The sequence below is a fragment of the Myotis yumanensis genome, unplaced genomic scaffold, assembly GCF_028538775.1.
Source record: "Myotis yumanensis isolate MYYU_CA2020_CCGP unplaced genomic scaffold, mMyoYum1.0.hap1 SCAF_13, whole genome shotgun sequence".
Classification (NCBI taxonomy): domain Eukaryota; kingdom Metazoa; phylum Chordata; class Mammalia; order Chiroptera; family Vespertilionidae; genus Myotis; species Myotis yumanensis.
Window position 1 is genome coordinate 26,491,897 of NW_027223764.1, and position 27,682 is coordinate 26,519,578.

The following is a 27,682-nucleotide window of genomic DNA, read 5'->3' on the forward strand; positions in this document are numbered from 1 at the left end:
GAACCTTATTTAAATTCTGCATTCAGAGGTATACATAAGCTTTCCCTGAATATGCTGAGTTTCAAACAAAGTTGACAAATACTATTGCAAAATCTCTAGAATCATCCTCCAGGAACTGGGGAGGTTAGAGGCAAAGTTGCTTTTTCCAGTGATTATGACACTGTATCAAGAGGTCATAGCTTATGTTGATGGATGGGGTCAGCCTGTAGGTAGATCTTTGTATTCTTGTATAGTAATTATATTCACATCTACAGAATCATACCTATGAATAAAACCTACCTTTTGAAATATTTACTTTCTTATCCACATTTCCAGTGCCTTACACATAATGCTGTCATAATAAATCCTCACATGATAAATAATAATGTGGTTTTGAGGAAGGTTTTTTGGGGCAGTAATGGCCTATGAAGGAAATTATTAGGAGTTTAAAAGGTAAATACTCCCTGAGAGATGAAAGAAAGCATTGAAGACTCCTAAACAGGTTACAGTTAGCCGTGGTTAGAGAAATGGAAACAAACAAACAAACAAAAAAACAAGGTCTTAACAAAAAAGGATAACCAGAAATACCAAAAAATGATTTTAACTTTAATTTTTTTAATCTAATAAAGTATTAGATACTAGAACGTGACCCCAATGTTTTGTCTTTGCAAACACACCTATGTGCATACTTAACATGCCACTGCATTTATTCTTAATCAGGCATGTCTAGATTTTAAATAGTCTTGAAGACAGAATCATGAGGTCCTTGAAACACATATATATGTAGCCCTGCAAGTATAATAAATGTAAAAAGGAAAATATGCTCAGTAAAAAGTTAAGCAATATTTGAGCCCTCACCTAACTTACCTAATTTTTCTATCTAATGTCTGTGCTCAAAACTGAGTTAGTTGTTTTTTTACTTTAGACCAACCTTTGGCTTTCATTTTCATTTGTGATGTTAGTATTTTCAAGTTTACTATTAATGTCATTTCGGACTATATCTTTAATTTTATCTGCATGAGCACAAAGTTTGCTTTTTTTGAGACCTGTAATCAAAGTGGTAATTGCGTCTTTCTTCCCGTGAACTTGATACCAATTACGGAGCAGCTGGACCTTCTGTTCAGCTGTATTGTGGAGATTGTCATTCTTGATTTCATCTATTTTGGCTTCTTTGAGACCATTCTTCCGAACGAAATCTGTAACTTCACTTATTGTCATTAGCTCAGCAATAGTGCTAATGTAATCAGCCAAGTCAGTGTCTGAAAAAAAGAGAATAGTCTCTGAAAATTGGTTCTGGTAAACAAAATTGCCATGACTGGAAACCATTTATTTCTCCTCTTATAGTACTTAAGAATACAGGTTAGTCCTAGAGATCTAAAGAGCTGATAGGGAAACGCAAAAACAGAAATAACCTTGCCTTCTAATCCCAAGATGTCCTATATCCCCAGTAATTTGCTCTATGACCTGAACAAGATACATAACATCTCTATGTCTTCTTTTCTCATCTATCAACAGGTTGGAAAAGATCACCCCTAAGGTCCCTTATGGGTCTGATGTTCAATGACCTACAAACCTAATAGATAGGCAAAGGGTTTATGATCATCTTATCTCTGAATCACAGCTCAAAAAAGAGAACTGAATAGAATAATAATTTGATGTTACAGAGCTGGTACACACCAATAATAACTGAGTCTACAATTTAGATTAACCTCTAAGTCAATTTAGGCAGAAGTTCTATAATACACCTAAATGTTTGTAAAAGGAAAATTTTCCAAAGCCTCAGAATATAGTGTTTTATTGCTACCTCATTTATTTTTAACTAGGAATATTAGTTATAAATTTAAACAAACTGCCTAAAAAACCTTGGATGGTGAATGGGAAGAACTATAAGTTCAAGGAATAGCGAGACCCCACAATATGTCACTGAAATTAGCAACATTATCTTACTCTAAAATTGGCCTGCTACTCCTATGGAAGCCAGCTCGATGAAATAAAATGATAAAAGCCTTACCTGGAGAAATCATTGTGGGCATTTCCTGGACAGAAAAAAAAACAACACACAGACAGAAAGAGAAAAAAATAAAAATACACTTAGAATAGTCTAAATGTAATCTTTAAATTTTTTCTTAATACTGAAGGAAGTACAACCAGTTGCTTGATATATAAAATTAACTAGATGAAGTGATTAAGGATTCTTTCATCATTAAAATTTTTATTCTGAAAGGTTCCAGCATTTCCAGAAACTAAAGAATATTGGCTTATTTTTTTACACATTCAAGGAACATGGAATGTACTGAGGTTATGTTTCATATAGACTCACGAAAACAAACATAATAAACATAATCATTCAAAAACTCTTTTTATAGTAACTACTCTTTTTTAAAATATATATTTCTTTATTGATTTCAGAGAGGAAGGGAGAAGGAGAGAGAGAGATAGAAACATCAATGATGAGAGAGAATCATTGATCAGCTGCCCCCTGCACGCCCCCTACTGGGGATCAAGCCCGCAACCCAGGCATGTGCCCTTGGCTGGAATCGAACCTGGGACCTTTCAGTCCGCAGGCCGACGCTCTATCCACTGAGCCAAGCCGGCTGGGGCACGGTAACTATTCTTCCTTTTGACATGAGAAAATGGTTTAAATTGAAATTATTTTGTACTATATTGATTTTAAAAACCCTAACTCCCACTGAGCCCTAGCCCTAAATGAGAAAAAGCATTATTCATGAAGTGAACTGGTTTATCTTCCCTGTGTAACTTCTGCTATTTGAAATGCTTTGATTCCATGTTGGAAAAGAAATATCGTGGGAGCTATGGTAACGAGTGGCTGGAGAAAGTTGAGCTGTGCCCTATCTACAGTGGGCTGTAGAGCTTTGTCTGTTCGGGCTTGGATACCGAATCCATGCTCTGGTAAAGGATGTCTGTAGTTTCTCTGCACGAATAACACCGACGCGGGACCTGTTGCTTGGCCACATCCTTTTTCCAACTCACCTTGAGCAGCCTCCCACTTAAGTCCTGTGTTAACTCTTACGTTGTACGGAGCTTACTTATACACTGTGCCTCATGTCTGAATTACTTTTTGATGCCTTCTAACCCATGCACACACAGACACAATAAATGCTTGTGTTAAAAAAGTGGCGAATAAAAAGTTGAATTACTACCTTCTCTATGTTTTTAAGAAAGCTGATGCATGTTTCAACACTTACAGTATCTGGAGATGTAGGTTCAGAGAGAGGGAGATTATTATTCCGGCGCCGTCTTTTCACCCCTAAAAGATGAAAGAAATTTCTATCAGACTCAGGTCTCAGCCTTGGAGGAAATACTACTGTCACACTAGAGAAGTGTGAGAAAAAAGCAGAAATTCATTGAAATCTAAAGTGACCCTAAAATACACAATTGTCCTGATTTTGGACAATCTCACCCCACCAGGTCAAGTATTCTGGAGATATGCCACATATTTTAAAATATATATTTTTATTGATTTCAGAGAGGAAGGGAGAGAGATAGATAGATAGATAGAGAGAGAGAGAGAGAGAGAGAGAGAAACATCGATCAGCTGCCTCCTGCACTCCCCTCATTGCAGATCGAGCCCACAACCCAGGCATGTGCGCTGACTGGAAATCAATCATGACCTCCTGGTTTATAGGTTGAGGCTTAACCACTGAGCCATGCCTGCGGGCAGTATGCCACCCCTTAATTGAGACATCCAATTACCTCTCAGTGGCCTAGCCTAAAGCTGGCTTTTGACTTATTGAGTGACATCACTATTTCCTCTCATCAACCTGGAGCTACATGTCATGGCTACAGCAGGGCATATAAGCACAGGATATGGAAAGCTGACGTCAGCTTGCCATGGAGTGGCATTTAATGCCCAGAAATTCAAGTGCATGCACTCACAAATAACTCAAGTATACACACTCAATGAATATCTGCCTTGAAGTCAGTATGAGATGGGAGAAAGGAATGTGTAAGTCTGCAAGCATGGTTATGGTATTTAAACATAGAATACTGTATGTATTTTTAGCTGAGCAACCTCTTTACCTTCAGCTAAAATGAAGAAACAGAGCCTATTCCAATTGGATGCTTCAGAGTGATTGAAAGCTGCATCACCCTGTGTTTTAGAAATGATTAAAAGGGATTTTTCTGGTGTAATTATGATTACCCTCAATTTGGGCTTATTTGGCTTATCTGCTGATTTCCTAGGTAACCCTTGCATAAAATGTATTGCACAATATTTTAAATTATGGTGGATAAATAATAAAATCATGGAGTTTGAGCAAGGGTGAGGAGGCGCAGAGAGGGACGAATTTACCAAGTGTCCCCTGCAATGCCTTTCCCAGCAAGGCCCTTGCTTCTTAATGTGTTATCTTAATGCACAGGACCATCCCAATGGACGGTGAAAGATTACTTTTGATTCCTGGCAAACTTGGCTGCTGCCAGGATGAAAACACAGTGAGGATGGGAATAGCCACTCAGTGCTCCAAAATGGTTGCTCAAAAACTGTAGCGGAGGGATAATATAATCTATTCTTTCAGCGTTCATGAGTGCATTTGGTGGCAGGAATTAAAAATATACCAGGGCTAGCTACCTACCCAGTGGAAGCTTTCTTATAGGTTGGAGACAGAGGGGAATTCTTTGAACAAGTCCTTTCCAAGTTATTTCAATGTGCAACTTGAACTTACACCAAAATATGAATGCAGCTGCTATTGGAACCAGGAGCAGGAGCCACAGCAAGTGTAAGTGAGATGTGGATCCTGTAGGTTGGAACATTGGACATTTTACATGAAAATGAGCAGTCTTTAAGGTTAAACAAGGTACTCTCAAAGAATCAAAAGGGATGGGCTTTTCTTCAGATTTTACCGTGGGAATAGGAGAAAGGAGAGTCTACTCATTAAAAAAAGTAAGAACCTGCTTTACATCTGCGGTCACTGGTTGGTGTGCAATCCTCAGTGATTCCATGTTTACACCTAAAAAAAATACAGAGAAATGGCAAAAAGCCTGGTGGGCTAATTCCTTGATCATTTTCAACGACACACTATACATCTCGGGTCATTGTAGTCATTTTTGCATCTCTGGCAAACATATTCCCTCAACTATTTCTAGATTAGCATGGTAGAGCTGGTAAAAATCTGTAACATAATTTGGATGTTTGGATGAACAAAGAATGACTATGTTTTAAAATACCCAGAGTTAAAAGAAGGTAATAAAGTATTGGCAGAAAAGAAAAAGGACGAAATAGATCCTGACATAAACTTAAAATTGGTCATAAGCTGTGCTCTTAAAAGATTAGGAGACAATGATAAACTACCAAAAGCAATTTCAAAGCAGTCCCATCGAACAATAAAAATGGCCAGACAACAGCTACTACCCATGATGCTCCTGAGGCAACCTACTCCACTAGGCCTTAGAGGGTTCGCTCCTTAACACCAAGTGGCCATTAGGATACTCCAGAGGTTTCCTTATTTTTTTTTTTCAGACAAACACTGACCCAGTCTGAATTAAAGGTGGGCTCTGTCCATTACCTAACTCGGTGAGTTTGAGCAAGTTACTTAACCACCGCATTTAGAACTGCTATTGTTGTTATTATTTGACTTACATTAGTCCCTCCCTCCAACTCCAATCCCTACTTCTGTCATCATGAGGGCTGTCTCAGATACTTGGGGCTAGAAAGGAGAGGCTAAGTGCACATACCTTAAATTTTTTCTAGTAAATAAGAGACATCAAGTATAATGTTCCTACTTTTCAAGCCTACTAGGTGAACTCCTAAGTGACTCCTAAGATGATTACAAGTTTAAGGAGCGGTACATTGATATAATCTTAATGATATTTATATGTATGCAAAGCAGTGTCTTACAAAGTAAAAGCTATTTTTATAATACATATTACCCAATCTGATCTTCACAAATATGTGACCTAAAAACAAGTGACGATTGTCTGCATCTTAATGTGAGGAAACAGAGGCTCAAAGAGGTTAAGTGGTCTGCTTAAACTTACTCTGTTAATCAGAAGAAAAGTTTAGCCCTAGCCAGTTTAGCTCAGTGGAGCGTCGGCCAATGGACCAAAAGGTCCTGGGTTCCATTCCGTCAAGAGCATGTACCTTGGTTGCAGGTTCCTCCCCAGCCCAGGCCCTGGTCGGGGCACATGCAGGAGGCAACCAATTGATGTGTTTCTCTCACATCAACACAGTGGGGCCTTGACTTACAGTTCAATTTGTTCTGAGACCGAGCTCGTTAATTCAAATTACTCTATCAACTCAATGCAAAAAATCGGCTGAGAGACAGCTGGTATCTCAAAAAACTCGTTAGTCGGGACACTCGTAAGTCAAGGCCCCACTATATTTCTCTCTGTCCTTTCCTCCCTCTTCCACTCTCCTTAAAAATCAATGGAAAAATATCCTCGGGTAGGGAATAACAGAAAGAGGAGGAGAAGGTGGAGGAGGAGGAGGAGGAGGAGAAAAGTGACAAGCACAGTCAGGTTTTCTAACTGTGGGTCAAAACCAAGCTCTTTAGCATGAAAGACAAGACCCTTCATGATCTGGCCCTGGCTCCTTTTCAGTCTTTCCTACACTCCAGCCAGGTACCCTGTTCTCTGGAGCTTCCCCTGTCTCTCTGCACCTGCTGGTTCCCTGCTTGAACTGTCCTTCAGATCCATGCTCACCTTCCTTCAAGACTCAAGCCATGTGTCATATCTTCACTGCATCTCCCCCAGCAAGGTTGAAAAGTTCTAAATAACTCATAACACACTAGGCACGAGTTTCTTCTGATGTTTGCCACATGGTGTTGATTCAATAACCACGCCTTTTTTTTTTTTTTTAATGTCTTTGCCTCTAGCCTGAGAGCTTCGATGCCAGAAATGTGTCTTGCTCATATGGTTAGTTTAAGTGGCTAGAACTAGCCAGCCCACAGGAGGTTCAATACATGTTTGGAGCCTGGATATCTGAATAAACAAATGGTTATCCAGTTGTTTGAAGGCAAAGCAAGACTAGAACCCAGTGCTGCTTCCCCCTAGGAAGACATTATCTCTCAAGGTATATCTAGTGGTTTAATCAGTAAAAGAACAAAACTTACGTGCTGCAAGGGTTACAGTGTTCGCATGGAGGAATGTTACAAAAATAGTTTGATTTACATCTGCACTTGGTATTCTGGGTCTTGGTACAGTTTTTTTCCACTTCTAAGCCTAGAAATTCAATTTGTAGACAATTAGTTATAGCAGCTACTTATACACTGGCTATGGAAATGATGGGCAGGAGCAGCATTGATTTTTGAGATCTGCTGCTTATATGAGCAGTCACACCATCATGACGTTAGGAATACAACTAGTGTTTACACGCAAAACAGGCAACCCCAGGTTGAAATGGTTGAAATCATTTAGCAGAGTGTTAAATGGATAGACAATCCAGCAACCAAGAAAACCCCTACCTTTGCTTAAATAGCTCCCCTGTTCTTCTAGTCTAAAGCCTGGCTACTTGAAGTGTGGCTTGTGGACCAACAGCATCAGCATCACCTGGTAGCTTGTTGGAAAAGCAAATTGTCAAGCCTCACCCCGACCTGGGCAAGCAGACCAATGCCAAAGCCTGCCCTTAGAGATTCTGATTTAATTGGTCTAAGGTGGGACCTAAACATTGGCATTTCTCATAGCTCCCTATGTGATTCTAATGTACAGCCAGCGTTGAGAAACATTGCTTTAGGGCTCTAATGGAGACAAGAAAGACTTATGTCCAGAGATTTCTTAATGTCAAGCAAAACTGGGAGTACTTCTGTTACATTTTAGTCTGGGCCCTCAAAATAGATTGGGCTAGTCATGAAAATCCAGGGGTCCAATTGGAATTATCAGGATAAACTAGATCCCCAAAGAAGGTGAAGCATCCCACCCACCTCTCAGGATCTTCTGACCTTGCATTTGAAGGTTTCTGAGCGCCCTCTGGCCATGAACAAGAGCCATTGCACATGCATTAATCAAGGCAGGAAAAAAAGTTTCTGCATTTTTGATTGGAGTTAATGAACCCTGTTCATAGGGTTCATATTTAGTCTGTCTCCTCATCTGGGAGACTGCCCAGACTTGGCTCATAAGAGTGTATCCCAGTGATTAGTTCAGTCCCTGACCCTGCTTTACCCCAGTCAGCCCCATCCTACCCCTTCCTGTATACCAACATAGCACCTGAGTAGGTCCCAAATTCCAATTATAGGTATATTATGAATGATTCTACATGGAGCATCACAATTAGCCACTTCCAATGGTTTTTTAAGACTCGTACCATGCTCTCCATCACAAATCCCGCATCTTCTGCATGTAGGAGAATAATGTTCCTTGTCTGTGTACTCCTTCCCTTCCGAGCAGGGCTCACAGACAAGTTTGTCCCCATCAGCTTTGCAGTCATCCTTTTTCCGTTCACCTGCCAAAACAAGAGACAGAAAAGTGGAGCAAGTATTTGAATGCAGCAGCATGGGAAGTATGTAGGTACAGCAGCAAAGCACTGCTAAGACAGGGAAATTTGGCTAATGATCTATAGACAATAGAGGAAATGCTTATTGTAAAAATCATGTCAAGAGACAGAAAGTCTCCCAAGACAAAAGCTGAAAGAGTGATGCAGGATGATTAACAATAGTAACATGTGACAGAAAACGGAGTGGGGAGGGGGAGGCTGGAATGACCAAATGCACCAGAAAAAAAAAAAGCCTTATTAACTTTTTTGGTGGGGGAAGGGAGAGGTTGCTAGGAGATAGCTGCCGCTGGCCACTGAGATGACCTAAAGCATTCACTTTTTTTTTGGCTTCTCATTTCATTTTCCAAAGTCCACAGATGCGGATAAGACTACATGTAAGGAAAAGCACATTTGAGGTTCTAAAGACTTTGGTGAAATCTTTAGTAGCCCTGTGAGCTTTAACAAGATGCTTCATCTCTCTGAGCCTACATTTCTTCACGCATAAGATGGAGATAATACCTTGCATTGCTACCAGAACTGCACAGGGCCTGCCTAGCAAATGCTCACAGTCCCTCTTCTTTCTATTCCTTTGCCATTACGGGTCAGAGTAAGTTGTGGTGGGCAGGTATGAACATATTTATAATAAAATTTATCATCAGATTTGTCATCTTAATGCACACAATTTCAAATGATATTCCCGTTTGCTTTCATTGACTTGAACAATAAAACAAGTCATCCTATTGCTGTGAGTAAGCATTACACAACAATGGCTTTTCCTGGAAAATATATTTATTTAACAAGTGTTTATTAAAGGCTCTTGTGTTCCAGGCACTACCTAGGAGCTGGAGGTACTACAGGAAATAAGCAAAGCCTCGGTCTCCAAGACTCACATTCTCAGGGTAAAAGCAGGCAACACACAAATAAATATATGGCATCAAGTGGTGATAAATGCTATGGGGAAAACTAGATGAGGGCAAAAAAAGATAGAGAACGAAAAAGAAAGTGTCAGAAAATATAAAGGGGAATGTACGAGGAAGCATGACTAGTGACTCCAATTACTGATGGTATAAATAATTAAGAAGAACAAGAAAAGTCTAATCTGCTCTACACACATGTATAGCAAACATAATTGATGGTGTCTTTCCCAGGCATATGACTTGCTCAACAACCTCGCAGCATTTTTTTGACAAAGCAAAATGCTTACTACATAAACGAATTAATATAAACATATGACATTTTCGTAAACAAGGACACTATTCCGTCAATAGAAAAAACCTGGAAACCTGGAATTGAATTCCAATACGGTGCACTGGGGCTGTATAATGCTGTGGCAATACTTGAAAGAAAACCAAGCCAAAGTACATGTTATTTGCTTGCCAGTGGCATTATCCTAGTTTCTAAATGAATTGTCCTCTTTGATGAACAACCCTGCAGAATGTGCCTAGCACAATGCCTACAACATGTCAGGGAGAGAATAAATCACAGGTTTCTTTCTTTCCTCCAATGTACACAACCTAAATTTATCAAAATATAAAAATGAGTAGCTGTTTTTTTGAAAATAATACATTTTTCTTCTGAGTATAATTGTACATATGCTCATTGTAGAAAGTTTGGAAAAGGCAGGAAAGTACAAATAGCACCAATATATTAATTAGCCTGAGATAACCATTTTTATCATTTTGGTGCACTCTTATAATACCAATGTATACGTATATACATGTGTGTATATGTATATGTAATATGTATGTGCATATCTGTATATGATATAGTACACTGTAAAATTCTTATTGGATATGGTATGTGGCAAGGACTTTTATGATAGAAAATCACTAAAAAAATAATGTTTGTTTTTGTTAATCTTCACCTGAATCCTCCCAAATCCTTTTTGCCATTGACATTTTTTTTTTAGAGAGTGGAAGGGAGAGGGAGAGACAGAGAGAGCGAGAAACAGTGATGTGAGAGAGACACACTGATTGGTTGCCTCCTGCATGTGCCCCAACCAGGGCCAGGGATCAAACCTGCAACCAGAATGCCCTTGACCAGCATCAAACCTGAGAAAATTTAAAGACACCAATAATCTGTATGAGAAGCTTTCAAGATATTTATAATTTTATAATTTTTCCATTGATTTTGCCCTCACCTAAGTCATCAACTCAGTTTAGCAGCTCACCTTTACTGAAGTTCTCCAAAGCATTCAAAGTAGTTTTCACAGAAGTAAAATCTGTCTTCTCTTTGTATTCCTATACCATTGATTATATGATATTTAATAAAATCATATTTATATCACAGATTTGGAAGCAATTTGAATACTAATAAAGCCTAAAATTCAACAGGAGGGACTAGAAGTGGGTGGAGTGTTCAGCGTGTGTTGGATGCCATCCAGGACATTTTAGAGATGGAGCAGAGAGAACCAGTTAATTCAGCCAGCAGATCAGTTAGAAATCCTTGAAGGAAACACTTTCAACAATAAAGAATTTAAAAAGAAGAAGAAAGAAATCCCTTAAGGGAATTTGTGTACATTGAGGAATATATTAGAAATATATCAGAAACCAAGTCTTTGATTGACTATAATATTCTAGCTTTTGACTACTCCAAAATTTACTTAATTCCACATCATTGAGTATCATAATAAAATGTCACACATACGGAATTTCCCTTTATTTTGACCATTTTCTTAAAACATTTTCCTATAAATTGATTTCTGTATCAGTAGGTAAAAAGGTCTTTAAGTTTTTGACCCATGTACTCCAATTAAAAAGAAATAATGGTATATAAACATTCTTAGCTCATAAGCAAACTCACCAGGGCTGAAATCACTCCTTAAATGAATGTGAAACAAAGCAAGACCAAACAAAAGCAAGAAAACCAAAATCCTTGACAATTTGACATTCAAAGCATATTACCTTTGTTTTTATTTGCATTTTAAAAATATGAAATATTTATATATGTACCCCTATGTTCATAGCAGCACAATTTACAATAGCTAAGATTTGGAAACAGCCTAAGTGCCCATCAGCAGATGAGTGGATTGAAAAACTGTGGTACATCTACACAATGGAATACTATGCTACTATAAAAAGGAAGGAACTCCTACCATTTGCAACAACATGGATGGAGCTGGAGAGCATTATGCTAAGTGAAGTAAGTCAGTCAGAGAAAGATAAATATCACATGATCTCACTCATTTGTGGATTATAATGAACAACATAAACTGATGAACAAAAACAGATTCAGAGATAGAGAAGCATCGATTAGGTGCTCAAACCTCAGAGGGAAGGTAGGGGAGGGTGGGGGTTAGGGTAAGAGATCAACCAAAGGACTTGTATGCATGCATATAAGCCTAACCAATGGATGCAGACAACAGAGGGTGAGGATGAGGGCATGATTGGGGGGGGGGGGGGGGGGGCTAATCAGGGGATAAGGACACATAATAATCAATAATAAAATAAAAAAGAAAAAGAAATGAAAAATTTAAATCCACAGGACAAGTTGATGTATTTAGCGAATTATCAAAAGTCAAGAGGCATTCTTTTTTTCCCATTTGGAGAAGAGTAAATGGCCTTAAGTGTAGAGGGTTGGGTTATAAGGGAGATCTTCTACAGCATTATTAATGCCTGGAGAGAAGACCAGGGAAGACTTATAGAATCCTATGTAATAAAGAGGGAATATGCTAATTGACCCTCATGTCATCACAAAGATGGCGGCACCCACAGCCAATTAAGGGGGGAATATGCTAATTGACTGCCATGCCCTCGAAGATGGTGGTTCCCACAGCCACAAGATGGCTGGCGAGGGAGGGCAGTTGTGGCAATCAGGCCAGTGGGGAGGGCAGTTAGGGGAGACCAGGTTGGCAGGGGAGGGCAGTTAGGTGTGACCGGGCCGGCAGGGGAGGGACATTGGGGGGGACTGGGCTGGCAGGGAAGGGCAATTAGGAGGCACCAGGCTGGCAGGGGAGGGCAGTTAGGGGCGACTGGGCCGGCAAGGGAGCAGTTAGGTGTTGATCAGGCTGGCAGGGGAGCAGTTAAGGGGCTATCAGGCTGGCAGGCAGAAGCAGTTAGGGGCAATCAGGCAGGCAGGCAGGTGAGTGGTTGGGAGCCAGCAGTCCCAGATTGTGGGATCGGATCTAAACCGGCAGTCGGACATTCCCCGAGGGGTTCCAGATTGGAGAGGGTGCAGGCTGGGCAGAGGGACACCCCCTCCCAGTTCACAAATTTTGTGCACCGGGCCTCTAGTCTTATAAATGGCTTGAGTGCTGGGATTCTGGGAGGCCAACCATGAAACCCTACACAATCCTTTATGATTCTGCTAATCTGTCACATATATCCATGTGTTGTTTTCCTTTATCTTCCTGTCTTACTTCACAAAGCAGCAAGAAGAGATTCATATCTGTATGAAATAGTCGTCAGTTTACTCCATGTTGAAAAATGGCTTGCACAATTGCATTCTGCTTAGCTTCCAATTTGCTGGTGTTTGAAGGATTTCCGATCTGAAACTAGTTTGTATTTCAAAATACTGATGTTTAAAAACCGTTGGTTTTTGTCTGTTGCTTTTCTAGCTTGGCTAGTTATTAGGCTGCAAAATGCAAATGCTGTTTGCAGGCTTCAGTGTCTCTAGTTGTGCAGAAGGACTGAAATACTTGCTTTCAGATTGCCACAATTATTATGAAATATCCTAATCCGTTCTGAAATGATGAGCTTTAATACCCACAAATGAGTCTTCTTTTGCTAGTGAAAAATGCAGCTAAATAGATAAATTCTCTCATTTCAGAGGTACATAGCATTTATAAATTATACCTATTTATATCCACATCCAACAAGTGATAAAGATGAATTAAACGTGTCTTTTTTTTCTTTTAATCCTCACCCGAGGATATTTTTCCATTGATTTTTAGAGAGGGTGGAAGAGAGAGGGAAAGACAGAGAGAAATATCGATGTGAGAGAAACAATTGATTGGTTGCCTCCTGCACGAGAGCCCAGGTCTGGGCCAGGGAGGAACCTGAAACCAAGATACATGCCCTTGACCGGAATCGAACCCAGGACCCTTTGGTTTGCAGGCCGACACTCTATCCACTGAGCCAAACCGGCTAGGGCTAAACATGTCTTGGTAAAATAATTTCCTAGTTGGTTTTTGTGCTTAGCAATGCAATTATACAGGAGAACCAGGTGCTGTAAAAACATTTTCTTCATCATTACGATATGCTATTCATCACCCTGATTCTCATTCTAATTGCTGCATGTGTGTGTGACATACCAGGAAGACATGGCCGACAGCAGAAACTGCCCTCACGCTGTTGGCCTTCCGGGCACCCGGACTCTCTTTTGGTAATGTTCTTACTCAATTTCAACAGCTCAGAGTAGGTATTAGTCACTTGGGCATTATCAGCTTTAGTCGATGATTCAGCGCAAATGGCAAGTATCTGCAAAAGAAAAGCATGAAGAGATTTTCACTGGCTTCTGATCTAAAGAACTTGGTAAACAAGGATAAACTGCCCCAAATGGCTGTATTTGCCGCCGTACACAGGCAAAATCAGTGTGGGCCTCCACCCTCCTGTTGTGTTGACCCATCTCCAAAAAAGGAGCAGGTCCATTGAAGGACAGTTCAGATGTCGGTTCTCCAATCTGCCCTAGAAACAGCATCATGAATGGGCTCTGGGCTCAAAAGTAAACACTGGCTCCCACTGACTAGCCTGGTGACTTTAAGTGAAATCACTTAAGTTCTCTGAGTCTTTGTGTTTTTTATTTACAAAGTGCAAATAATCTCCTCTTCATGGGTTTGTTAATTGAATAAAATAATGCACTTAAAGGTCTTTGCACAATTCATGGCTCAAAATAAATAAATAGTCAATAAGCAGTATTATTGTGAATTATTATTGCTACCATTATTATAAAGTTCCACTGAGGGGCAGCATAGTGGAGTAGGAAAAACCATGACATTTCAAAATGACTGCTGTTTGAATCCCAGCTCTGCCACCATGTGACTTTAGGCAAGTTTTATAACCTCACCGGTCCTCAATTTCCTGATCTGTACTTCCTGTCTTGAGGGTTAAGGGTTATTGTGAAGGTAAAAAGTGATACTTTCTTCCCAGCCTGGCATGTAGCTTAGAGCATGTTCTATTTCTTCCCCTTTTATACATTGTCATAGAATCAACAGTTTTGATGAATCCTTCTGGTTATCAAATCATACAATAAATCTAACAGAATTTTCTTCATCTTTGTTCAGAAAAAAGGAACTTCACTTAATAGAGAACCAATCTTTAATCTATTTTTGGCTCCTGTCTTCTGGAGATAAAAGTTCATCCAAGTGATGTTGTATCAAATGTATCTGTTATAGACTAGAGTTCCTAGAAAAATGTGTGGGTCCCGGCCAGGTGGCTCAGCTGGTTGAAACATCATCCTGTAGGTTGTGGGTTCGATCCCCAGTCAGGGCACATATGGGAGGCAACTAATCAATGTTTCTCACATTGATGTTTCTCCCTCTTCTCCTCCCCTCACTCCCTCTCTCTCTAAAATCAAGAAACATATTCTCAGGTGAGGATTAAAAAAATGTTTGGAAACACTTGAGGGTAATGTTTTCCCCCAGGTTTCCTACTATTTATTTATTTTTATTTCTCTAAACATGAATTCAAATAATCTCTCATCTTATGTGTAAAATGTACATTCTATTGCCAAGCATCCAAAAGTTTAAACTATTAGTTCTGGGGATTTTTTCTCATGGTCATTTTTCATAGTTTTCATGGCATATATATTTTTTGTATTTTATGATATAGCGATAATACTGACATCTTCTGAGTCATGAGAACTAAATGTGCTACACAGATCAATCACTGCCACAGGAACCCCTATCTCTTCCCTTTCAGCCCTTGCCCCTGTGGTCACCAAGCCTATATCCCCTTCAGGTCACAGGATACCATGGGACCTCCAAAGAAGGAAGAAGGAAGATATGGCTGCCCGCTTTTCCTCCTCAGATGAATGTATTTAAAAATGCATTACTAATATCTAGTCTTCCAGGAGGGAAAATAATACCAAAATAGCAAGAAAATATCTGACTTGTTCAAGGTCACTCGTCAGCAAAAGATAAAGAGCTAGGACTTGTCTAAGTCTCTTAACGCCTATTACATGTTGTTTCCCTTCCACCCAAGAGGAGGTGAACTTACCAGAGAATACAGCTTACTTTCTATATGAGAACAACTCTGTCTAGAGAACAACTAAGACACAGATCAGAGGAATTATGTCTGAATATGCTGTCTTTACTATCTAGCTACTGAGTCTTCAGTCCAACAGACATTTCTTGAGTCAGGTTCTGGGACTAAAAACATTGATTGTAATAAAAAGTGAATGTTTAGTTTCCAGAAGCAGATTTGCACATGAGCACGTGATATGTAATAGATTGATAACTTGGGGATGTTTTGCCCTTAATATTTGCATGACTCTTACTTTTTAAAACACATTTGAATCTATGATCTTTTCATACAGCTTTGAATAAAAAAATGTATTAGCATCAATTTATCTTTTCAGGGCAGTTCCCTACTTCTTACTTTCTCTACAGGTCATCCTGCCTTCCTGTTAATATCAATTCTTCTTCTAGATCAGAGAATTTACAGCTAATAAATAGCAATTGAATTGGGCACTCTAGAAAATAATAATGCAATTGAAAGCATACCAAAATGTTTAATGGAAAGGGCTTTCACAAGAAATCATTCAAATTTTTACGATCCTTATTCCATTATTACCTCATTGTTCTATGTGATAGCCTGGAATTAAATATACTAACCATTTAACATTCCAGACATTGCCAGCACATGAAAGCATCCAGAGTTGATACCCAATTGTGTGTGTGTGTCCAATGGCTAGAGGACCCTATCCCTCTTGGTATGCTAATTTTACCTAATATTCATGAGGCTATCTTATGACCAGGCCCACAATCCTTGGTTTAAATGATCAAATGCTCAGGGACACAGCACATTTTATATTTATGGAGTGTTGCATTAGTGCTCTTTCTGGAAAACTGCATATACTCAGCTTTCTGGAGCTGTCTAAAAGAAACTACCTAATTTATTTTGTTTTAGCTTTCAAGTTCTTGATTGGAAATCAAAATCTACTGTGCAAAGTACATTCAGAATTGGAGCAATGTGCAACCTGAAGTAGAGCACTGAAGAGACACAAATATCCTGGCCATGAAGCACTGATACCAACCTCACTCATATTTGTTCACACCTGCTTCACAGAGTTGAATTTCTGGAAACATTTATTTAGTTCAGCATCAGAAAATTATGTCAAGAATGAAAAAGAAAGCTGGGTTTGAAAAGTATGTTGTGACTGCTGCATGATGAGATGTAAGCAAGGCTCCATATAGCTTGTATTTTTAAAAAGTTTTTGCATTTAGCTCAAGATTGCAGTATGCAAAGATGTAACCCAAACTTTCCAGGCAGAAGCTGAGGCATTTTGACTGTGACAAGGCAGGAAACCCACAAAGAAGTAAATGAGCTGAGTGCTCAAAAATTTTTTAATCAGAAAAATCTTTTAAAAAGGTGTAAAAATAAGTTAAATCAAACTCTGAAATGTGAATAAACTAAAGCAAGTAATGAACAAATGGGGAAAAAGAGGAATCGAAATAATTTTAAATCTGTCATAACAAAGATTAAAAATCAGAGAAAACTCAATTGTATATTCTTCTGGGAATAATAATATTAGCTACTCCATTAATCAATGAATAATTAAGCAAATACTTTGTTGAATACCTACTACGTGCCAGACAGATACCTTGGAGTACGGCAGTAAACAGATAAAGATTCTACTCTCAAAGAGTTTACAGGTAAGTGGTCTACTTCTAACCAAAGCCCAGAAGGGAGTTTATTCAAGACAATCATTGTGCTCAGATACTGCAGGAAAATGCTGTGTTCACCAAGGAATATAGGGGTCATGGAGAGGGTTCAGTGCTGGAAGGTCAGGGGTTAAGAAAATAGAAAGAAGGGGGAACAGAGGGAACATTTCAATAATAAAGAAATGTTTCAGCAGAAAATTATTTTAACACAACAAAATGTTGAGTGTTTATTTCTAGTTGGCAAGACTATGAGTGAGTTGTTGTGGTTGTGGGTGTGTATGTGTGTGTGTTTTTGCTTAACTCACATGTTTTTCTATACGGGACAAGTGTTAGTTGTATAATAAAAAATAAAATAAAAAGGGACAACTGTAGAGGTAGCAGGATTGCGTTAAACCTAAAGATACTTGATTTATCATTTGTGCTATTCTTTTTTTAATAAGATTAGACAATCTGAATAATAACAGTAGTGAATCTGTAACAGCAGCCTAGTATTTGGAAGGTGGAAAATATTCTAAATTATTTGCATTTAATTATTAGCACTTTATCCTTCATATAAATTTTCTATCTTTCGCTGTTCTAGGTTTCAATAGTAGTCCTATAATCTTACTAAATCCAACATCATAACCATTCACCTTTAATTGGATATATTTCCTTAAACAAGTGTTATTATCCAGTATAATAAAATAAAATTATTAGTCATTTAAAAATGCATGTTAATAAAGTGACTTAAAAGTTAGACATCTCAAATTGAAAGTGGACATTTTAACTCCTCGTGGGGAACTTCCAACAGAATGATGAGAGTAGGTGGATGATGGGGTTCCAGGGAAAAGAGTCCCCCTCTACCTACCATGCAAACTCTCTTTCAAAATTCAGCTAAGAGGTAACAGAAGGCAGTGGGTTACTTGTGAGGATGGTAGAAAGAAAAAGTGAGATTTTTTTTTTAAAGTGTTGTGCTGGGTGGTTTGGCTCAGTAGATAAAGAGTCGGCCTGTGGACTGAGGGGTCCCAGGTTCGATTCCGGTCGGGGGCACATGCCCGGGTTGTGGGCTCGACCTCCAGTGGGGGGCATGCAGGAGGCAGCCGATCGGTGGTTCTTTCTCATCATTGATGTGTCTATCTCTCTTTACCTCTCACTTCCTCTCTGAAATCAATAATATATATGTATTTTTAAAAAGTGTTGACACCAGCAGTCTCTAGCTAATTCCTAAGATCTTAGTCATATAACCTGAAATTTGGTACTTCACTTTATTTACCACTTTAGAGCAGAAAGGGTTTTAGAGATGACCCAATTCAAGCCCCTCAGAGGAAGCTGCGCCCCCAAACTCGTGTAGGGATTTGCCCACGGCATACTGCTACCTCAAGAGAGTCAGGACTCTTATGGCCTGAATCACATCTACCCCAAGTCTAAATTCTTAGATTGAAGTCCTAACCCCCAGTACCCCCAGGTCTCACCATATTTAGAGATAAGGTCTTTAAAGAGATAATTAAGTTAAAAGTGAGGTCTGTAGGGTATGCCCTAACTCACAGGGCTAGTGTCCCTATAAGAAAGAAGAAGAAATTTGGCCACGGACACAAAGGGAAGAAGGTATAAAGACAGAGAGAAAGGCATTCATAAGCTAAGCAGAGAGGCTTAGGACACGGCCTTTCCTCATGGCCTTTGGACAACAACTTGACTGCAGATGTCTAGCTTCCAGAACTGTGAGAAAATGAAAGTCTGTAGTTTAAGCCACCCAGTCTGTGGTACGTGTGGTGCAACCCTAAGAAATCAATACAGCCTCTTGATTCCCTCAGATTCTGAACCTGAAGGATGTCAGGGCACACAAGCACATGGGTTCCTCATAGCTGAGCACAAGCATTTCTCATCTTGCACTAATACTGAGCTAAATAAACAAAAGATTTCAAATGGCTTTTAGAACTGGTATCATAGCGGCTGACAGGAGCCCGAACAGCTTCTTCCCAGCCTTCCAGGCCCCACTAGGTGGGTTGACATTTCATTGTCCTCTGCCGCTGAGAACACAAATGGAAAGATACAGGAAGCTCACTGATTAATTCTGCTCACTTGTTTTCTAGACTTTTACTTATCAACACTAGCAGAAAAAGAAATTCTAAAGATACCATGAATAGTTCACTATTTCCAATTATATAATGCACCTCTAACATATTTGTGTAAAAAATAAGGAAACAGTTATGACATTTTGAGGTAGGTACATTATTGAAAAACTGTCATAAAAATAGATAAATTTTCTACATGAAAAAGGCAAGTGAAGATTCTATTCATTCTTTTTAAAAAAACATATAAGTAAAAATACCAGGTAATCTTATCCTAATAATGTCTTCTTTCTTCCTAAAGATCAGTTTCTGGGAAGACCAGGAGCCAGATAGTTGAGGCAGGTTAGACCCCTGACCAATCAAGCAATACATAAAATAAAATGAGGAACCTAGAAAGTTCCGTCTGGGATTAGATTTTGAGTTTAGTGCTAGCATTTGAAAAATAGTTCTCAAAACCCTGGTGGACATCAGAATCAAGTAGTGATGCTTAAAAATATGTGCTCAGGTCCCACTACAGACCCAAAGATTCAGGATCTCTGAGAATGAGGCTCTCCTTGTGATTATCTTCAACAAGCATCCCAGTTATTGTGATATTCACTGCAGTGGAGAACAACTGGGCTCTGGGTGACTGGGGTGACTCAGTAGTTGAGCGTCAACCTATGAAGCAGAAGGTTACTGTTTGATTCCAGGTCAGGGCATATGCCTGGGTTGTGGGCTCAGTCCCTGGTGTGGGGCATGCAGGAAGCAGCCGATTGATGGTTCTCTCTCATCATTGATGTTTTTTTCTCTCTCTCTGTCTCTGTCTCTCCCTTCCTCTCTGAAATCAATTAAAAAAATTTTTTTTTAAAAAAAGGAAGCAAAATAAAGGTTGTTAAGTTACACTTACATGTGAGGATGTAAGAGCTTTATAGATTAACAACATTTGTAAGTGTTCTGCACTTGCAAATCAGAATTTGACTTTTCATGGAGAAATCATGACCCTTCTAAAAATAAGCCTGAATAAAACAGGTCATTTTTGGTGGAAGAAAAGGATAAAGGAAGGGCTATAAAATCCTAAACTAAAGCCCTATAGTCCTGATGCCCAGAGGAGCCACAGTGGGAGCACAGAAAGAGTAAGGCATTCAGAGGGAGCAGAAAAGAATGAGTAGGAAGGACTTGTCTAAAGGGCTTGTCTAGAGGGGATGCCATTTGGTTCAGAGTAAGAGCACATGGCGTGTGCCACATCTTTCTAAGAGAAACCAAAATCCTCCAACATTTAAATGGTGGCAACTAATATTAAAAATATATACATACACATACATATATATTCTGTGTGTTAATACCATGCAGTCTAAATAAAACAGTCTGGGGCAGTGTAGGCCCAACTTTTGAAATTAGGCCTAAATCCATACAGACACTTACATGAAAAAAACAGTCTATGGTACAACTTTTGTGAGGATGGCTAGAAACCAAAGCTCAATTTTCAGTCAGGGGCAAGAACCTTAACCCACTTGCTCTAAATTCATTCTTTCTCTCTTTCTTTCTTTCTTTCTTTCTTTCTTTCTTTCTTTCTTTCTTTCTTTCTTTCTTTCTTTCTTTCTTTCTCTCTCTCTCTCTCTCTCTCTCTCTCTCTCTCTCTCTCTCTCTTCCCTCCCCCACCACCTCCAAGATCTTTGCCCTCAGAAATCAATATTGACCTTTCTCACATCTTATATTTTCATGGCCTCCCAGAACACAGAGGGGAGTAAATCTATAATGCTTCAAGTTTTAACGAAAGGACAACCTGTTGTTAATGAATCCAATGCTGAGTTTATTGTAAATATACAAATTTATTCCAGTCCACAGCTTAACAAAACCTGCAGTAGGCTTGCTCACTTTGCTAGGCTGAGTACACCCACCAGCTGGATTTGTAGTAAGATTTGCAAATTTATAAGATTTCCTTGCTCAAAATGCGTAACTTCATACTAAATTCACTGTCATACCCACTTAATGGAACATGTGCTAGTTGTCAAATATTGCTGTGAATGCTGATTCTAAATGCCATAGGTGGGAGTGGCATGGTTGCACAAAAGTTCATTCCAAATCAAGAACAGAGCTGTGATCAAAGGGGACATCTTGTTCATTTCCTTCTATGGAAGATGGAGTCACCAATCTTACAACAATCAACTTTCTAATTTGGGCTTTACTACTCATGTTCTCACTTCAAAAAGTTTAACAAAATAATTTATCAAAATAAAATAAAAGTAAAAAACAATAAGGATTAAAGATACTTACTTGGTGTTGGGAATCCAACAACATAAAAAGCTAAAAACACTTTCTTTTTCTTTTTAAAGCCAGGGTTTTCCAGGAAATGATTATAACTTATGAGGTAGTTAAATGCTGTTTTCCCACTTTTGTGAATGGATGCACACACACACAGCACAAAAAGTACAATACATACATAATGTATGTATCAATAATACATGGGCTAAACAAAACAGAGACTGGGGCAGTGAAGGGCCAGTTTTTTAACAGGCCTAAATCTATACTCATGTGAAAAAACAGTCTACTGGATCCAGAAACCTTTTGTAAGGTACTTACAATAGTTCTAAAATAGTTTTTAGATAATTACATATATATATATATATATATATATATATATATATATATACACACACACACACATACACATACATATATACACACACACACACACACACACATATACATATATATATATATATATGGCTTTGGTAATAATAAATATATATGTATATATGCATATATGTGTGTGTGTGTGTGTGTGTATATCCCAGTACATTTAAAAAATGTTTCCTTTATAGTAAACTAAAGGCCCGGTGCATGAAAATTCATGTACTGGCGGCGGGGGTGGTGTGTCCCTCAGCCCGGCCTGCCCCCTCTCACAGTCCAGGAGCCCTCAGGGGTGAGAGATGACCCAGTGATCAGGGGAAGGCGATGCCCCCAACACACCTCTGCTGCTGCCACTGTGAGGGTGTGAGGGTCAATTTGCATATTGTCACTTTATTATATAGGATTATAAGTAATAAAATAATGTGATAAGAATTATAGTAATATAAGGTCATTTAATAAATGCTCTCTCTATAATGCATCCAATAAATATTATGATATGAAAATTATGTAAAAATAGAAAAAGATTGATGAATACACAAACTGACAAGAGGCAGGCTATAAAAAGCACTGAATGCATATGCAATTTTGTACATGTGTATACAAGGCCAGGGAGGCTGTAAGTAAAATAAAAAACACTTGTATTAGGTGGTGAAATAATGAATGACTTTTCTTTTTCAAGAATTACTTTTTGTTTTACATCATATGATCAATGTCTCTATATTTACCTATTTAAAAAAGGAGAAAGAGATGGAGTCACTGTCCTAATTTGGGTTAACTTGCTTTTTATCTTATGGATCAAATTTGAAATTATGTACTTTTATTATTTTTTTAAATTTTTTAAATTATTTTTAAAATTATTTTTTCTAATAGGTACTAAAGACCTATTAGAAAACATGGGACTCATTAAGGGACTTTTGAAACCCAAGATAATTTGCCAAAAGGTATTTAACTCACAAGGGGTTTTCAAGAGGGGAATTTCCTTATTCAGGTTTTTGATCATTTCTTAGCAAACAGTTATTCTCTCCAACTGACAGCTGTTCTATAGTGATCCAGCTGCCCTAAAGCATTCTTGTGGCCTTCAGAGAGATTCCTTCGAAATATTGACGCTTCCACTATAAGAACTATTTAGAAGGAAATTACTAGTGTCCCAAAGAGATTTACTCAGAAACAACACCCTCTTTGCCAGAGGGATACCTCAGCCACAAAGTGAGAAGTGTTGGGTCTCAACCCCAAACCAACCTCTCCAGCTTAGAGCACCAGAGCTGGGAACAGGTGCCCACAAAACATCTGGCTATGAATATCAGTGGGAATTCTGCCCACCAGGCAGAAATGAAAGTCTGCTAGAGACACAGGTACCCTCCTAAAGGGTCACAAAATCTCACTCACAGCCACTCACCCTGGGATCTGGTGGAGTGGGTTAGAGTCACTTGAGAAAGAGACTGGGGTTTGTGACTCTGAAGAGAGAGCTGAAGGACCACCCACCAGGATTCCTGTGAGGAGTCATTCTCCCATACCACAGACCTTATCTTTCTTGGGTGGAGCACTCCCCTGCAGATGGCATCAGCCTGGGGGAATGCAATAGCCTCCCCTGGACTCCCTGCTGTCCCTCCCTGTGGAGCTTATGCCTTATTGAGCAGTCAGCTGCCTGGGCTGGGTGTAGGCAGACTCAGGGGATGTCAATGACTACATTGTGTGGCTTTGGGATGGAGGACATGCCCCCTAATTTCTCATGAACTTGACCTGCAATGCCTCCCCACCATGAAAAATCTGCTGTCACCATGCTTGGGGATCCTGGCAAATGCAACCTCCTGACTGCTAGTGGCTCCACCCTGCCGAGGTCTGGGCAGAATCCAGGCAAGACTGAGTTGTGTGACTCAGGGGTGGGAGCCACTACCCCCCACCCCCCAAGCCTGACGGATACCTCTCCCTCCTGGGAGATCCACTAGCCCCATCCTCCTGACTCCATATGTCCCCACCCTGCTGAGACTGAACTCCTGACAGAATCTGGAAACACTGAGTTGCATGGCTCTAGGACAGGAGCCATTTTCCCCCTCACATGCCAGACTGGTGTAGAGCCCTCCCTTCACACGGCCAAATCTTGGTCTCTTTGGACCTGATAAACTGCTGGTCTGACACTGATCAGTGGCCAGCCTCAGACAGCATCAGAGCAGGATCCAATTAGCTTCAAAAGTGGTACCAGACCCTGCTGAGGTGTAATCTGCCTCCTGTGGTCAGCACCTGCACAGCAGATTGTACACTGCAGTCAGGGTCAATCCTCACAGTCACCCAGCCTGAGGGATGGCCTCGTGCATGAATGGGGCAATTAACAATCAAGATTCATTTACAACAGGAGGGGCCACATAACCCAACAAGGGACTTCCCTGGAGCACCCAACCCAACTGATCAAGGAGACTGTGCCACTGGTCCCCCAGGACACCTACTACATAAGGCCACTATACAAAGGCTAAGAGATATAGCAGATTTATCTAATACAGTGATTCCCAAAGTGGGCGCTACCGCCCCCTGGTGGGTGCTGCAGCGATCCAGGGGGGCGGTGATGGCCACAGGTGCATTTGTTTTAACTTTTTTTGTATTACCTTTCTATTCTGAGTTCAATAAATAGTTTCATAATTTCAAACTTCAATGTTTCTAATTTACACCTTTCTTTACTATATTTTACGAAAAAGGTAGAAACATTAATACATATATCTTTCTGTTTAATTGCTATTAAAATTTTTAAAAAAATTAATTTCCAGGGGGCGCTGAGTAATATTTTTTCTGGACAGGGGGCGGTAGGCCAAATAAGTTTGGGAACCACTGATCTAATATATAGAAACAAACATAAAGAGGCAGCCAAACTGGGGAGACAAAGAAATAAATTCCAAATAAAAGAATAGGAAACCTCCAGAAAAAGAGCTAAATGAAATGGAAGTAAGCAATTACCAGAAATAGAGTTCAAGAAACCTAGTGAGAACTTCAACAGCATGAAAAATGACATAGAATGCATAAGAAAAAGAATACAATATCTGAAATAAAGAATACACTAGAAAAGAATAAACAGTAGATTAGATGAAGCAGAGGATCGAATCAGGAAGACAAGGTAGCAGAAAATACCCAATCAGAGCAGCAAGAAGGAAGAATAATTCTAAAAAATGAGGATAGTTTAAGGGACCTTTGGGACAACATGAAGCATAACATTTGCATTAGAGGGGTACCAGAAGGAGGGAGAGTGCAAGGGATTGAGAACCTATTTGAAGAAATAATGACCAAAAACTTTCCTTACCTGGTGAAGAAGAAAGACACACAAGTCCAGGAAGTGCAGAGTCCCAAACAAGATGAACACACAAAGAGGTAGTTGGAGGTGAAAGAGGGCATAGAGGGGATAAATGACAATGGAAGGAGACTGAATTTGGAGTGGTAAACACATAATACGATAAACAGATGAGGTAGTATAGAATTTTACATATAAAACCTATATAATTTTACTAACCAATGCCACTCCAATAAATTCAATTTAAAAAAAAAGAAACTTCAGAATAGAGGTGTGATATTAGGCAAGTATGGGTGCAAGGCAGGCCTCTGTGTAACTAAATTTAAAAGAGTCACTTTAGGAGGGAGAAATGGAGGACAGACTACAGAATGTAAACAACGATTATCTAGGTGACAGGGTTATGTCAGTTTTTTTTCTTTTTACTCATCTGCATTTATAAATTATATTTAATTTATATTTAATAAATCTTAATTTTCTAGGCCACATATCCTATAAATAAAGGGTGTCCCAAAAATATATAACTACACTTTGAATAATTATAAAGGCCATGTTTATTAAAATACATTTCATTTTCAAAATTAAACTAAAAGCTGTTAAAGTATACATTTTTTGGAACACCTTGTATAATAAATAAATTGTATTTAATTTATGATATTATAGATAGCATAATAATGTGAATATGTAAATAAATGTATGTATATAGATGAATGTGTGTGCATGCATTCTTTCAGAAAAGCAAGGTTTCCTTTGTGCTTTAAATATGCACCTCTGGTAAAGATGCTATAGTATAAAGTTAAGTAAGTATAGCTCCCGGCTTTGATAATGTTGCTACGTGTACTAGTATTGCTCTCCCTGAACTAGGAGAGATTTCCAAAGCAAACAACATTGCAATAATGTAGTCATTAATTACAAGGAAGAGAAAGGATGTGGGTTTTTTTAATTTATTGATTGATTTTTAGAGAGAGAGAGGAAGAGAGAGAGAGAAACATCGACTTGTTGTTCCACTTATTCGTGCATTCATTGGTTAATTCTTCTTATATGCCTTGTCAGGGGCTCAAACGCACACCCTGGGTGTATCAGGATAATGCTCTAAGCAACCAAACTACCCGCCAGGGCAAGAAGGATGTGATTTGAGACTATAAATGGTTTCTCAATTTTTATTCTTAAATTTTCTCTAAGGAAGTTTCTAAAGGCCCCAAATATTGCACCTTATTTCTGAAGAAACCAGGGAGAATTAATTTTTCCAATCAGGGAGAATTCAACCCCCCCCCCCCCCAAATCATAAGATGGTGCCAGACATTATTGTGTTTGATTTTCTTTCAACTTATGTTTTTGTTTTATTTTTGGAAATGGGTGCAATCAACAAACTCCCTGGACTTTGGAATTAAATTAAATCCCGGCCTTGTCACCTATTAGCTGTGCGATCTTGGTTGAAAAATTTTCCAAACCCCATTTTGCCATCTGTAAAACGGACATGAGGACATCCTCCTCGCTACACAGCTGCTGGGAGAATTGATTGAGATCATGTTTATTAACACTCTTAACACAGTGCCTGGAACTTCGGTGGGACTCAATAAAATAAGAATCCATTGGCTTTCAGAGGCTTCGAGATGTCATTGAGCCTGCTGAGGCCACGATTATTCTATGAGCCACCGGCGAGCTGAGAAGCGGATTCCAAAACACGTCAAGTGCAGACGCCAGGGCGCGTGAGCGGCGCGAGCCGGCAGCACAGCGCTGAGGCCGAGATTGCCCCCAGCCCCGAGTTCACAAACCCGCGTGGGAGTGCACGCTAAGAAAGATTCCAAGGAGAAAATGAAAAGCAGGAAGGAAAAGAACAACAACACAGAGACAGTGACTGACTTGCAGTGCTAAGGAAAGGAGGCATTTCCGGGAGCAAACAAAAACAGTTTCTTTTTCTGCCTGGTGACAAGAGAGTAAACAAGGCGCCTGCAGCTCCAAGTTCACTTTTGCAAAAAGAAACGGTGCGGCCAGAAGCCTCAGGTGCAACCGCCGCCTCGGGCTTATTCCCTCACTTTGGGGGGAAACCGGCGATGTCAGTTCCAGCCCGCGTTCCCCACCGCCGGGCGCGCACTCCCGCCGCCCGGAGCGGACCTGTGGCTGCCCTGGTAAGCGACCCCCGGACCCCCAGGTCCCGGCACCCGGAGCTGCTCGGTCTGCCCCGCCTCAAACCCCAAGAAAAGCGAGTTCCCGGGCTTCCTAGCAGCCCCGGGGGCGCTGTGGATCGCCATCCCGGGGCGCGGCCGCCCTCCAGCGCCCCCCCCCCCCCATTCTCCCGCGCCGCAGCGCCCGCCCCACTCCGGCGGGGAGGACTCACCAGGAGCAGGAGAACCCCGATCCGGGGCATAGCTGGGGAGCGATCCGACGAAGTAGAAGGGCTGCTCCAAGTCCCGGCAGCTCGGGTCACCGCTCGCGGGGAGAAATGACAGCCCCGCCCGGCCTCTCCCGGGGCCCAGCACTAGGGCGGGGTGACTCACAGCTCCCTACTTCTCTCTCCAGAGTGTCTCTGAGCA

At 39.9% G+C, this 27,682-nt stretch overlaps 1 protein-coding gene across 1 annotated transcript; it reads right to left on the reverse strand.

Annotated features, from left to right (window-relative positions):
• Positions 1 to 564: 564 nt before the first annotated feature.
• Positions 565 to 27,682, reverse strand: FAS (Fas cell surface death receptor). The gene is made up of 9 exons (XM_070432743.1): positions 27,487 to 27,682; positions 13,653 to 13,818; positions 8,234 to 8,371; positions 7,047 to 7,155; positions 4,888 to 4,946; positions 4,662 to 4,733; positions 3,186 to 3,247; positions 1,991 to 2,015; positions 565 to 1,238 (listed from the first exon to the last, which is right to left on the reverse strand). The coding sequence occupies exons 1-9, from the start codon at positions 27,514 to 27,516 to the stop codon at positions 901 to 903; spliced, it is 999 nt and encodes a 332-aa protein (XP_070288844.1). The 5' UTR covers positions 27,517 to 27,682; the 3' UTR covers positions 565 to 900.